Genomic DNA, 15,259 nt, shown 5'->3' on the forward strand with positions numbered 1-15,259 from the left:
CAGTTTTTGGAAACTGCTGCTCCGTGTGTGTGTGTGTGTGTGTGTGTGTGTGTGTTAACAGATGTAATAGAAACCGTGTGGACGTCTTTTGATGGGGGGGTGGAGGTGTAAGTATGCATATATTTGCATATATGAATAAGGAGATTTTGGCACATGCCCCTGCACTGCAGATGATTCTCTGTATTCATTAAAATTTTGATTTAGCTGCAGGACTGCGTGCAGACTGGAAAAATCACCTTCCAAACTTTAGCCAATGACCCAAAACCTGAGTGAGCATCACTCTGGAGCTTAGAAGGTTATTTCTCCCTATTAACGTATTGTTTAACTGGTTCCTGGCTTACGCCACAGATTTAAAAACAGCCGCGTGGCCCAGAAGGAGGGAGGGCTTTTTATCCACATGTCTATTAGACAGATGGAGATGAAAATTGGTCCGAGGTCAAGCCATTTGCTGCATTCTCACAGCCTTCGATTTTCCTCTCATCCTCACCACAGATCATCTCAAATGATTCAGTAATGACCAAAAGTGCAACCTTGACCTTTATTCCCTGGTGGATTACTGTGTTTCACAGTCCAAATGGCAGGAAGTCTATGCTGTTCTTCTAGAAGGAGCTCAGCATTATTGAACCAGCCCAGCCCTGTGGGAACCCTGTGAGGGCAGACTAGTGTAACAGAATATGTGGGTTAAATTTGGTTTCTGGTGCTCTGGGAAACGAGAATTGACATGTCCTGAACCCACATAATTAATGGAAGAATATCTGGGATGCTCTCTAAAAACACACAAGCACAGAAATTGATTTGTCTACTTGTAAAATAAGTGGTGAATTATAGCAGTGTTAGCTTCTGGTGGCCCCTTGTTTATAAATTGTTCTCACTTTCATGATTTAGTTTTTCTCTCTTATTTAATACTTCCCCAGTATATCTTAGACAGCACATTGTAACAACTGTATCATTTTAAAGGTACAAATTAACGTGACCCTGCAGCCTTCAGTAGGTCCCCCCTCCCTCTTTCTTTAGCATACTTTTAATTATATATATTTTTGGTCAATCCATGTAATCCTGAATAAATTCTTTCTTATACAGCATACTTTTTTCTCCCTGAAAAGTAGCTTGATTGTTATCTTGGAGAAATAACAATTATTTTTCTCTTGCTTAGATTTCGCTGTGATAAGATCAACATTTTTAAAAAAGAATAATTTAGTTTGTATTTAAAATGATATTCCTGTTTGCCTCCACCAGCATAGCTGAGTTAATATTCTGTGAATCTTTAATACACTAGTGAAGTCTGTCATCTAGGATCCCTGTACTTAGCATCTTCTTAAATACTTAAAAGCTTTTCCAAAAGGTTAGGCTTTGAAAAATTTCACCAGCATCCCAGATTTCATTTTAATCATGAGCTTAGATGCTTTTGAGAAAATAATATTTTCTTGACTATTGACTTCACTGCACAAGTTTGCTTTCCTATCTCGGTGTCTCCCACCCTGTGATGCCCCCACGGGCTGGGTAGAGTCATGCAGTGCTCCCAAGGCAAAGAGAGCCAGACTCCCACTTGGTAGTTGAGCCCCCTCCCTTAAAATCTCTCTTCTAGCCACTTGGAGAGTAAATTGCATTCTGGAGCTTTGCAGGTTTCTTGGCACATGATGTTGATTGAAAAGAGAATCCTGCCTGACCTGTGGGGGCGCAGTGGATAAACATCGATTTAGAACCCTGAGGTCGCCAGTTTGAAACCCTGGGCTTGCCTGGTCAGGGCACATATGGGAGTTGATGCTTCCTGCTCCTCCCTCCTTTTCTCTCTCTTCTCTCTATAAAAATGAATACATAAAATCTAAAAAAAAAAAAAGTTAAAAAAGAAAGAATCTCAGCCTCCAACTGAGAAGGCCTAGAATCTTGCCTTCCTTCCCAAGGCGCCCCCTCTCCAGTAACTCAAAATTCAAACCCGCGAGAGGAAGGCCCAGGGATGGGGCTTCCAGACTGAGACTGAGTTGGGAGCTCAGTGGCTTTGCCCTGGGGCCTTACCATCACATGGACACATACATAATCTGTGGCCATCCCGCTGCTCTGCCACATGGCATCGATGGCACAGGCTCCTGGTGGAATAGTTGCTTTCCTCAGGAAGTTGCTCGGGAAGAAGAGTGGCGGCGTTCATGTGCAGCACGCTTTTGAAATTAGGGAGCATTGTCCCGTGAACACTTTGGGCAGGAAATTCCTCTCCCAATGGATTGGCTAAAGATTCCAACCTGTTAGGGAAATACTGACACCGAACTGCTGATCCAGTGATCTCCTAACAAGATGTGGGGAGCTGGGTGACGGGAAACACTCAAGCCAGGGATCAGTAGTGATTGATTGGTAGAGGTGTGCATGGTGGTTTGCTTTGTCACGATGGAAGGCGTGGAGATAGTGATCGCAGACTGTTGGAAGTCATTACCAACCAAAGGCAGGGAACGCAGGCCTAAAAAAGGTGCTGTAAAGAAGAAGTATTTTAAATTTTATTGCAAAGAAAATAACATTACAGATTTTGGAAAGAACCTTCTCAGAAACTCGGTTTTCAGAGGTAGCCTGATTTTTGCGTATTCCTGGGCAGTCTTTCTCTTTACATAGGCATATTTTATTTTTGTAATTGTAATTTTAGCCTTCCAGAGATGACGTAGTTGGCTTTTCCTCCCACGAGTTCTACCTATTGTATGATATTATCTAATTTCTGAAGCGCTCCCTCTTGACTAAGACTGTGAAGAGGGTGAAAGGTGTACATTTGCTGGGGTGTGTTTCAGTGGAGGCGTGTTCTCTCTCCGTTGTGAGAACAATAGATGATGACTTCACAGTAGTGTTCTGTGATTCATCCTACAGAGTTTATCTTAAAAACCTTCTGTGGCGTAAGAGTGCATTTTCCTTTATGGCCGCCAAAAGCTGTGTTTTTCCATCGTGGGACAAGTCAGTACGATTTCATGTGAACAGCGCTTTCTGAACCCCATAACAAGGGCTTCTGCATAATGGAAATGTGCTATTTAGGCACTGAAACAGCTGTCATGCTTTTGTCAAGGATGCATCTTTACCAAAATGACAAATTAAAACCCAAATGCTCTGCTTGGCAACAGTTGGGTCAAAACATTTAAGTCATTAATTAGAAGGAACTGAGGGGGGGGGGAATTTACACAAATACGCAGTGTTGCAGACTCAACTACATCTTGGAAATGCAACTGAATTCTTAAAAAAAAAAAAAAAATGAGAGCAGCCCCTCAAGTGGGGCCTGCCAAGCTTGTCATTTGCAAATAAATCAAGAGACCATCATTGCAGGAAGGAGAACCATGAATAGAGTTGCTTTGTCATTCTTTGATGGGCCCCATACTCAAGCCTGCTATTAAAAATGAATGCATTCAAGAGACTGCATTAAGAACATAAACAATTAAGGGCACTTGAGTTGCTCTGCTGTGAGCGGCCAGGAGGAGTAAGAGAGCCAGCGCTTTCTCCGGAGATGCGGGCCCCTGCAATCTGTCTCGCGAGGAGCCAGAGAATGGGAGCAATTAGTGCTGCTATCTCAGCCCCGGCAGCCTTCAGCAGGTCCCCCTCCTTTCTTTTAACTCCTCGTTTCCAGGGAAGCTGGAGCGCACGATGAGCAGAGAAAGGATCGAGCCTGAGCCCAGTTGGAAAGGACTCAGAGTTAGAATGCTGTAGGAGCTGCCAAGTGAAGGGGAGCTGGAACACAAAAGTTATTATCTGCCAGTAATTGGTGACTTATGTTCTGATTAATTGAGGCACTAAAGGGTTTCTGTCATCTGGTACTCTTTGTTTTGTTTTAATCACGGAGTTTAAGAAGGGCCGAGATGATGTTGCCACGGGCGGAATAATTTAAATGTATATATATTGTGTGAGGTCGTTTCCCACAGTCAGCAGACGTGTTCCGACACCCCTGGTCTGTGTTTCTGCCTTGGCCTTGTTCTGTGAAAATGTGTGGAGAAGGTGGCCATGGCACTGTGGCAAGGCTCTGGAGGGAGACAGGCCAGACCTCCCCGCCTACTTGTTTCTGGCCCTACTTACAGGGTACCTGCTCAGATTGAAGGTTAAAGAGGAGATGTAAGAGGACCTGCCTGCTGGTGCTAAGCAGTAGACTCTACCTCTATGGTGGTTATGGGATGACTCTACCTCTCAGGCTGTGGTTCTTGGTCCAATAATTGCAGATCACCTGGGAACTTGATGAAAATGCAGGTGCTGAGGCCCCAGACTTCCTGTCGCAGAACCTCTGGGAATGGGACATCACCACCATGTGTCAGCAATTCTTTAGGTGACTCCAGAGCACTCTTATATTTAGGATCACTCACAAGGGCATTACAACCTTGATTTAATGATACCCCGAGTTCTTTTCATTTGGATTTCTCCAAAATAAGATTAGTCATTTTATTGACTTAATTATACATTAAACAGAAAGCTACTCTGATGCATTAGAATTTAAGGTAAATGAGGCGCTATGGTGAGAGATAGTAAATCTGGTGAATGTTAGATGTTCTGAAGGGAGGTCTCTAGGCCACGCCCACCCCCACCCCCACGGGGGAGCAGTGTGTTAGAAGAGTATTTGCAGTGTTTTGCATACGTTATTTGGGGCATGTGTTTTTTATTCAGGCATCTTGAATTTTCTCTAGGTATATCAGATATCATCTTCACAAACTCAACATGTAGTTGTAGATGTGTTTTTGTAGATTTTGCCCTACTGATGGGCCAGTTGATATCAGGGCACATACACTAACTCTGCCTGAGGAGAGGACTAAAGTGAAGTTTGGCTGTGACTTGCTTATCTAAGGTTCACAGTTATAACTGAGATCCTTTGTAAAATGCCTACTCTGCTTTGCAAAGCATTTATGCCAGGGCAGCAAGGGTAAAGTGCCCCGTCATTGCCAGAATGGCGCTGCTTCTTGTTGTACCTGTGTTGGCTGAGAGATGACATGGCCTGGGCCTTGTGCTATTGCAGTACTGTTCAGGCTGTGTTGCTTTGCAAAACAAGGCTAAAGTTACCACCTTTACTTCTGATCGAATGCCCCAGTTTCCCACTTCCTCAAGGAATGACTGGGCAAAGAGTGTGGCTTCTAATCTTGCTTTATGATCCTGGGCAAATCATTTCCTTTAGGCCTCGTTTTTGCTGTGTGTGATTGGAGAATTGTAAGAGGGCCGAGCTCCCAGGTGGTTTCAGGGTTTGCCAGCAGTGTTGTGACTCAGTGCCACTGTCAGTCACAGGTGTGGTAGGCCTGGCCACCCGTTTATCCCCTTTTACAGTTTAATAATACGTTTAGACAGTAAATCAAGGGTGGTACTCACAAGGTCACTGGAATAAAAAAAAAAATTACTAGTAACCCTACCCCCCAGCATAATCACCGGTTTTATTTTGGGTATAACAGTACTTGGCCACATGCATATGTTGTTAAAAAACACAGGCCCACTAGCCATCATATCTTTGTTCTCCTGCTTCATCTAGTAAATGTGTTGGCCATTTAAGCATCATTATCACAAGTATGACTTGAATGGTTCCTTGCCTTGCCTTTGGGCTGATGCAGTGTATTTAACTGTTCTCCCAGTGTTAGACAACTGATTTCTCAGGGTGATAAATGTTAAGTTTTTCAGAAACTCTTCAGATAGTTGTGATGTGTTGAACCACTGTTACCTATTTTTGTTTTTGTTTTTTCCCCCACTCTCTCTTTTGCTTTGAAACTATTGCCGCAGTGAACAGCTTCATGCATGGAATGCTTTTCATTTGAACTATTTTCCTTAGGATAAATTCTTAGCTGTGGGAAGCCTTACCAAAGAGTTTGAATAATTTCATGCTCTTAAAACACACTGCCAGTTGCTTTCCAAGACGACCACCATGCGCTCCGTCATCAGTAATGTTTCGATTATTTCAGTTTCCCAGAGGATGCATCGTTGTTGAATTTTATTAATTACTTTAAGTAAACTAACTGGTACAGAATGATCCACCTTACAACCAAATTTGCATTTTGTATTGTTCTGTATTTAATCTCTTTTCACAAACTCAGGAACTTCTAGTCAGAAGGGATTTAGATGTCATCTATTTATTTTATTTTCTTTATGTTTATTTTATTGATTTTAGGAGAGGAAGAGAGAGAGCAAGAGAGACAGGAACATTGATCTGTTCCTATATGTGTCCTGACTGGGGACCGAACCAGCAACCTCTGTGCTTCGGAACGATGCTCTAACCAACTGAGCTGTTTGGCCAGGGCTATTTATTTTCTTTTATGTGTTTTGTTTTCATGTTATTTTCTTTGGTTCATCGAAACCAAAAAATCAGTTTGTCAGCCCTCAGCATACATATGCAACATTTTTTATGATCTATCAATTTGAAATTTAATGGTGATGGAGTTTCCCCTCCTTAAGCTAACTTTGGTCAAAGTGCCATTAGATTGCTTTGAGACCATGGGCAATTACGCTTAAGCAGTCCTCACCCCGTTTTGAACTTTAAACAATGTTCATTATACATTACTCTGTTGTGGAGAAGTGAGCAGACACTGGGGAGCGGCCTCTTCAGTCTTGTAATTAGACTAGATGTAAGGAGTAGAAAAAGGTGGAGAGTCGAGCTTTTAGGAATCATAAAATCCTAAAACTTAAGTTCAGATACCCAGAACATGTCTTCAGTTTAAGTGCCCTGCAAAATACACCAGGGTTTGGTTCAAAAGCTGGCCTTTGAGGTATTTGACCGTATTTAATGTAGTTAAAATATGTGAATGTTGCCTGATCTGTGGTGGCGAAGTGGGTAGAGCGACCACCTGAAACGCGGAATTCATGCTCGAAACCCCCGGACTTGCCCAGTCGGGGCACATATGAGAAGCAATCAGTGAACAGCTAGAGTGAGGCAACTATGATCTCACTCCGTCTTTCTCCTCCTTCCTCTCTCTCTAAAATTGGTAAACAATCTTAAAAAATATATATGTGAGTCTTACACCTTCTGTTAAAAAAAAAACAACAGGTCCAAAATGGAGTTGCTTGTGCTAAGCTCCATATTGGCAAACCAAGACTTAATACCTAATTGAATTGCAGTTTTTAGCCTTTCGCAAGAATGTAACCTTTAACCATTTAACCTGGTCAGCAGCAGTAGTGAGGTAATCCAACTGACCCCTTCCATTCCCCTTAGGTGGTCAAGCTTACCTAAAACAGTTTTTCACAAATAATTTCTTTTTCCACCCCCTTTCTGCCTTTAAACATCTTTCCTTTTAGACAGCTCTTTGTAGTGCCTTTCTATTTGCTAGATTGGATGCTGTCTGATTTGTGACTCATTGAATAAAGCCAATTAGCTCTTTAGATTTATTCAGTTGAATTTTGTTTTTTAATATAAGATATGATGTGTTACTGTAACCACAGCCTTATTCTAACTCTGTTTAATAATAGTTTACCTGGTTGCCCCAAGGTGCATCGGAATTCAGTTTTAGTCAGTGAACCATTCCTTAAAAGCATGTTGACAGTGTGCCCCGTAGGCAGTGTTGGTAGCAGAGGGTGCAGTGAGGAGCTGTATCAAAGTGTTTGGTAGGAGTCTTGTTCTCATGCTTCTCGTCTGTGTGGAGACGACTTGTATGCTGGAAATTGTTAAGAATCTGCATGGAGGGCTTGGCCTGGTTGCTCAGTGGATAGAGTGTCATCCTGGAGTGCCGAGGTCACTGGTTTGATTTTTGGTCAGGGCACATATGAGAAGTAATCAGTGAGTACACAACTAAGTGGAACAGCGAGGTGATGGCTCTCTCTCTCTCTCTCTCTCTCTCTCATATAAGATGTGATTTTAAACCTTTTGACTTAGTGTACTTTGGCTGTGGAGGATCTTGAAGGGTGAAGAGGAGAGCTTGTTTTCTGGTGTTATGAGGGGAAAGGCAGCTTCCAAGCGGATATGAGGTGGGCCTTGAAGGATTGGGTTAAGACAATGGCTCTTTAAAATAGTCCAGTTGTAGTTTATATATTAGTTTACTTGATTCTGATGAAACACTGAAGTAAGTAGACTGGTAATAAGAAACCTGGGGCCAAGCGTTTGAAGTGACTTAAGGGTACCTAGTATTGGTTTGCAGATATACAAACCCAAGTTTTTGGATTATGAGGACCAACTCTTATTTTCATAAACAAATCAGTGAGGGGATTTGGCATTGTCAAGGAGAAGAAAAGATGGTTCTGAACAGATAATTTGGACACCTGCTTCCTGTTACCTCAGTGGTTGGAGGCTATTCATGATAGTAAGGCTTGATAGTGGGGCCTTTACCAGCTGGTTATGTTTCTGGACACAGTAGTTCCATGCAAATCTGGTTTGGGCATAGTTCTTGAACTCTGACTTAATGTTGTTGCCTTCCATGATGCCAGAAATATAGGCATAGGCAAAGTTTATTAATAAGCATTTATGACTGTTAGCAGTTTCTGAATACATCTTCAGCTTTCATCAGGAAAATGATTTCCAGGTGGGAAATACAGTTAGCCTGAAGTTTTTTTTCATAGGATTTTATTTGGAAGAGGTATAAGGTAGTCTGAAAAGCTTACAGAACTTTCATAATACCTGCTTAAGCAGGGTCAAATATCCAGTTTAACCTGCTTGCAAACTCTGTGGTCAGGGATAGAATAGAAGCAGGGGTGGAAAATCCTACTTGTTAATTTGTGTTCAGTTAAAGGTCTTGCATTGAAGCAAGAGATAATACTTAAGAAGTACTGTCGGTTTTTATGCTGCTTTTTAGATTTTTATAAGGGCTGGGAAAAATACTTATGAAACCCTCCTGGGGTGGTTTTAGAACTCACTGCCAGGGAAACAGGTGTCATTCTCACTCTGCCCAGAGGTAGAGACTGTTCTACGGAGAAGCCAGGGCAGCTCAGAGAATTTCTGGGTAAACCAAAGGTGACACTTGAATTTAGGCTTCCTTGCTTTTGAAATCAAGCTCTCCTGTGAGAGGATAGTTTAAGATTAGGATTTACAGACCTAGTAGGGGCAGGGTGCCGCTGAGAGAAAGGTCCTCCTCTGTGTTCTCATTTCCATTTCTCCTCCAGACCGGTTCCTTAGAATTCCCAGGACACATGGGATGGCTTTTGATGTTTCTTCATCAGTTTGCGCTTTGATCTTTAACCTTCTTCCTCCTGTTTCTGTCTTACCTACTCTAACCCAGTTTATATCATTTATGCTTTAATTGGTACTTCTTTTGTTTTGGTTTTAACAACTAACATTGTTAAAGTTCATTTTATTCAGACCAGGTCTTCAGTGTCCCCTGACAATTAAAATTAGTTCTACACTAAAGCTACTCTGTGTAATAACACATATTATTATTAATTAAAGAGATCATCTTTTCTTAAACCAAAAGAAACTTCATCAAGGTCAAGAAAGTACAACCATAACAGCAATGGTAGAAAGGCAGTATATATGCTGGGGCCCCTTGGTGTAAAAGTATCTCTCCACTCTGGGCATGTAGTGCTTCAAATGATGCTTCCCAGAATCACCAGTGGTAGACCTAGCGTTATTTTAATTTTCTTTTACATTTATACATACACATCTGTATGTGTTTAAAGTGAGCATTGATCATTTTTAAGATTGGGAAACCTTAATTGAGAATTTTGGAAAAAGGGAAAGTGCAGGACACTGTATGGTAGGGAGGGAGGGGCGGGGAGGAGGTGGGGCAAGGACCTAAGGGTCCATGAAGGGCATCCCTACTCCTTTACACATACCCAGGTACACAGTGCACAACCCTGTTGAAAGAGAAAGGGAAGCCTTCTGGTGCTTTCGAGGAGAGCTGTGACCTTGAGTTAGCTTGAGCGAGTGGCTGTTTGGATGAATTGGGTGGAGCTGCCCAGTTCTGCTTCTGCACCTGATACAGCTGCACCCTTTCTCCTTGTATCTGTTTGCGCTGCTGGGGAAAGCAAGGTTATGGGCTTGCTCTCTACAGCTGTCATTTCCTCTTCTGAAACTACATTTCTTTCAAGGCTTGGGCTAGAATCCTCTCTCATTGGTGGTCAGGGAAAACTGAGTTGGGTTGGCCCAAATCCAATCCCATCAACCCAAAGACCTGCTGCTCAGTTAACTGGAATCTTAGAGGACAAAAGGCAGCTCTTTTTTTATATTCTTGATTATATGGTTTCTGAGGTTTCTACTTTATCTTATTTATTCCATTCTCTGTTTCTCAAGGGCATGGCTTTGTGCTTCATAATTTTCTTCTGCATGTGATGTGATCCTTTTTATTACCTAATTCACTAACAGATGCGGCATTAAAAATGATGACAAGGTCTACACTGGGGCTCTTTTTAGATGATTTTTTTTCTATTATAAGGCGGAACTGGTTCTTCAGAATTAGGAAGGTGGAGCTGCTTTGCCTTGCTGAAGAGTGTTGGAGGATAAGGCAGGCAGGTGGACGCTACCCTTTGCTAGAAGCAGAGCACCGTTTGTTACCTCCCTTGCCAGTCTGTCCCTTGTAGCAGAAGGAGCATGTGGATTTGGAGCTGAGCAGAGACTTTTCTACTTTCTTTAGAACAGCCCGAGCTGCAGACACTCAGTACAGACACATTTTGTTATATTCAGCTGAGGTCTTCATGTGATGCTGAATTGTGGTGAAACTTGACAGATAGAGCATCTCGACTGCCCCTCTGAACTTGAATTCTGTTTCAGCCTTCTTTTCTTGGCTTATTTGAAAATTTGAGACTTAGTGAAAGCTACTTATATTAAAATACTATTTCAATTGTGCAAAAAAGAATTGGAACAAGTGGACAGAAGAGGTCAGTGGCCTTCTTCTGCTGTTACTCTAGAACTTATCTGGAAAAGTAGGCTGCTTTAGCGGTGCTTCTGTTCTCCCGGTTTCTGACACCAATTCGAATGAACTTGCTCTAACTACATATAAATGTGTCATGGTACGCCATGATTGAATAAGTATACGAAGGGATTTGCCATCACCAGGTTAAATGACTATATAGCCTTAAACCATGTAGATTTTCCAGTTCAATTAAACTGCTCATTATCTCGTATTTAAGTGACCAATAAAGCATGCAGTTATGTCTTCTTTTGTAAGTGGGATTAATATCTACTGTTTATCTCAAGATAAATATTGGTAAGGTAGCTGGGAAAGCAGTTTTATGCCCTCAGGAGTGAGGTAGTGAAGGGCTAAAGTGTTAGGTCTGAAGCTTTATCTTTCTTGACTGATTATGAAGTGTACTAAACATTTATATGGCTTTGTCTTTATAGACTGAAATCGCCAAGAGATTGAATACGATTTGTGCACAAGTCATCCCATTTCTGTCTCAGGAAGTAAGTAAAACTGTTCAGCTGTTAAAGTGCAATTATGTTGCTTCTCTGTTTGCAAATTAGCTAGCTTTAAGATGTTAATTTTATCACAAGGAACAAGTGTGAAGAACATCTGTTACAGCTGTGGTGTGTAAACCCCCTGCTATTCCATCTGACAGATCTGAGGGCACACTGTAGTAGTGGTAGCAATAGTTCAACCTCAAATTAACATTTTTCTTGGAAAACTGCAAGATGATTATCAAACATAAAGCTTTTCTTTGAGGAGGAGTGTAAGCTTAATAGCTACTGATGAGTTCAAGTGGTTTTTTATTTAAATTTTTCAAAAATTTATTTATAAAATTAAATTTAATGGGGTGACATTGATCAATAAGAGGACATAGGTTTCAGGCAAACATTTCTATGGCATTTAAACTGTTGATTGTGTTGTGTGCCCATCACTCAAAGTTAAATCATTTTCCATCACTATATCCAAGTGTTCTTTATCTAAAGAGCTTTTCTTATACTGAAGTTTTAAAATGCTGTCTGTGGAGGGGAGTGATGCTAATCCTCTTAAGAATGAAATGAGTGTTCATGTTTCCTTAGCTTACGGGGTAATATACATATATAAGCCATTTTATTAAGTTACAAAGCCACTGACATTTAACTGGAATATTTTGAGAGGGAAAAGCTCTTTATATGAGTTACCTATGAGATTGACTCGAAACCGGTAGGTACATTTTAGTTTGGCCTCAGAGTTTACCATACTTTTGGACACAAGTTTATACATGCTAAACACTTTTCAGTGTGTACAGGATGCATATATCTTGACAGTAAAAAGCTGATTGAACTGGAGCTATAATACAGGGTGTCTGTTCTAGTTGGCATCTACTGCTCCATGCCGCATAATGCCATCTCTGCTATGTAGCATGACATTTACTTGATGTTACAGTTTAGATTTGTTGGCCTTTTGAATCATGTTGTTTGTTAGACTTTCGTAATCCTGGCCTCTACTGTAGTCATCTCTTGCCTCCCAGAGCATAGGTGTGTCTTTGTTTTTATTTGTGATTAAAGTTAGGAGGTGGGCAGAGGTATGTCTAGCTTACAAACTGAGAGTTGGGAGCCCCGGGGGTTTTCTTCCCCTTGTGGAGGGTGAAATATCTAAAAGTTAAAGAAGAAGAGGAATTCCCAGAGTTTACAAAAACTACTTGTGGGTTGAGGTTTGTTGATCAGAGAAGTGATAGAAGATTTAATGTTTACATTTTAAGCATTTATAAAAGGGCTGTAAACTTCACCTGCTCAAACTTATCAGAACCTCTTCTGCAAACCAGGGTGATCTGCCAGATCCTAAAATAGTTATTTTCTGAAGCCTCAGGTCACTGCTTTTTTGATGTTCTTTTTGACTCTACCATTCCAAGCCCAATTTTTCTATTGAAGTTAAGCAGTCACTGGAGTTGGTTAGAAATAAGCAAAGCACCATTCTGTTTTCCTTTTCTACATGTCTTCTGTCAAGTAATGTGTGCTCAAGAAACTGCATAGAGGTTCATATTATGCTCTAGTCTGCATTGCAAGTGGTATTTGTCTTTTTGTTGTTATCATTGGAAGGTACAGTAAAGTTCTTGGATGTGTTGCTAACACTTTCTTCTCCTTGTTTTCAAAGCATCAACAACAGGTGGCGCAGGCTGTTGAACGTGCCAAACAGGTGACCATGGCAGAGTTGAATGCCATCATCGGGGTACGTGGCCTACCAGGTCTACCTCCTACAGTGTGTATAACCAGCTTTCATTTCTTATTAATTTGATGGCTAGTCTATATATCAATATATAAAGTATTGTGTAGCTTAATGTTGACCTCTTTGATAAGGAGGGGACAGGGATGGGGATGGGGCTTCAGGTATGCTGAGGTGTTTGGGGGAAGGGAGATTAGCATAAGGGAGTTGATAAAAGAAACAGTTTTAGGAGGAGAAAAATCTATTTTTTAATGCGAAAAGAAATATTGTTTATCTTGTGACACTTAGATCACCTTTGCAGCAATAGTCAGGTTAAAAAAAAAAGCTTTGAGTTCGAGTTTGAATCTTTTCCTTATTCTATCCTGTAACATTAGATCACCAAGTACATCTCATAATGACCATTTCATTTAGTTCTCTTTGCTTTTGCCCTTTGCTTTCTTAGGCTATTGGAACCTATATAACTGCTTGGTCTTCTCTTTCTTGTGCCTCTTTTATGAAGTTTTAAGTGGCACGTCAATAAAGGAACACTCTTGCTGTTGAAGAAGTGATAATTGTCTGCCCTGGTGCCCTCTAGCCTTTCACCAGGGTGCTGCTCGCCTACATTGAGCTCAGTTAGTGCTCCTTGCTGGCGACTGGTTGTCAATCACAAGTCATTTGCTCTGCATTAATGAGCAGGTGAACCCTGCTGTCCATCCCCTGCTTGAGTTCATCTCCCCCCTCTTCAGGATCCAGGATGGTTCTCAGGTTTTCTGCCCTTCCAGACAGAGTGAAAGAAGTAGCTGAAACAAGGGACCATCCTTTCTGATTTTATTCATATGTGAGTGCCTTGAGCAGCTTCAAATCACTCATTTATCAATTTATGTTAATTGCTTGTGAGAAGATGCCCTGCTGGTCTTTATAGTTCCCTCAGACACTTTGTAATGATAATTAGACATGCTGCTGTACGGATTAAGAGTGCCATAGTCCAATGACGGCCACAGACAATGGAACCAGTTAATCCATCAGGGTTTAAAATTACATCCCAACTGGAGGTGGAGAAAAAACATAAGAGCCAAGGAGGATTAAAGAATGAGCCTCAGCTTGAAAACTCTCCTTTCATCAGTTTCTCAATTGCAGATCTGCAGTCGGGTAGCCTGTGGTAAGCTATTGGCAGTCAATTAGGTGAAATAAACTGGGAGGGTGACCTTCATTTCCTTTTAATAGCTTTTTCCTCCCTGAAATGGGGAGCTTCAGTGGATTTTCAGCTTAAATTTTATTCAAGCTGCTTTATTACACTTGACAGCTTAGCACTGCATAAACAATTCTCCCCTTCTCCTCCCAGGTCCACGCTCTGCATTTCTTCCCCTTTAGTATCACATTTTTGATTGTTACTTAGTGGGCTCTCTAATCACATTCAACAAAAAACACAATTACATCTGCATTTGTCTGCTGCCTTCTGTACACTTTTCTTGTGTAATGAATTGCTTTATTTTAGAGATCAAATCAAATATTCACTGGCACTTTTGTATGTACCATGTTTGATTAGCAAAGACTAATAGCAAATTGTACTTGTAGCTTGAGCACAGAATTTTTTAAACCTAATGAATGAGGATGGAAGAGCCCAGTTTTGATTAAAGGAAAACATATGCAAAGCAGCTCTCAAGTACCCAGTTAAAGTTGGGGGAACATGTTTGTCTTCTGATAGGCTCTAAATTTTTACATACCTTTCTTGATGGTAAAACTTGTATTTTTAAATTCAAAGGCACTGCCAGTCCACTACATGAGAAAGGAGGAAATTGTATTAACCAGATGTTTATAGGTAATACTCATTTTGAGTGGAATCAGAAAATAAAAAATAGCTGGTCATTTTAGAAGGGCAGATGAATCGCTAATTTTATGAATGGCTTTAGTCCAGGAAACATGCTGTTGAGATTAGAAAGGCAGATTAGCTCTGCTAGCTAGCAACAATAACCCAAATCAGTGAATTGGGCTCCACACAAGAATTGACGCCAATTGCATGTCTTTGGAATACTGGCATGTGCAGTTTTATACTTGCAATTTTTGAATCAGTATATTAATTTATGTCAGTAGGCTCTTTTAAAGTTTGTAGTGATCAATAATTATCCCGAGCCATAAGTTTCATGCTCTGGCATATGCTTGATTTTTGCTTGAAAGGAATTGAGTGCGTCCTGGAAAATCGAAGTAGCATAAAATTGGGTTGACAATTCAGTGGACCTTTGAACCCCTTCATTGAACATGCAGTGTGTCAACCTGTCTCCCCAGAGGGGAGGAGGCTCCGGGAGGCTGTCTGTTCCTACAAGCAGCAGCTGTGCGTGGAGTAA

The 15,259-nt window shown here is 41.1% G+C and overlaps 1 protein-coding gene across 3 annotated transcripts in view; it reads left to right on the plus strand.

Moving 5' to 3' along the window:
- Positions 1-15,259, plus strand: part of TLE1 (TLE family member 1, transcriptional corepressor) — an 89,616-nt gene that overhangs the window by 18,194 nt on the left and 56,163 nt on the right. For 2 of the 3 annotated variants that reach the window (XM_066367931.1, XM_066367930.1), the window contains exons 5-6: positions 11,174-11,236; positions 12,870-12,944. In XM_066367931.1, coding sequence (XP_066224028.1) covers positions 11,174-11,236; positions 12,870-12,944 — 138 coding nt within the window. Of the gene's footprint in view, positions 1-11,173; positions 11,237-12,869; positions 12,975-15,259 lie in introns of all 3 variants that reach the window. The other variant, XM_066367929.1, reaches the window with a different exon arrangement.

This window comes from Saccopteryx leptura, chromosome 2, assembly GCF_036850995.1.
Source record: "Saccopteryx leptura isolate mSacLep1 chromosome 2, mSacLep1_pri_phased_curated, whole genome shotgun sequence".
NCBI classification, from domain to species: domain Eukaryota; kingdom Metazoa; phylum Chordata; class Mammalia; order Chiroptera; family Emballonuridae; genus Saccopteryx; species Saccopteryx leptura.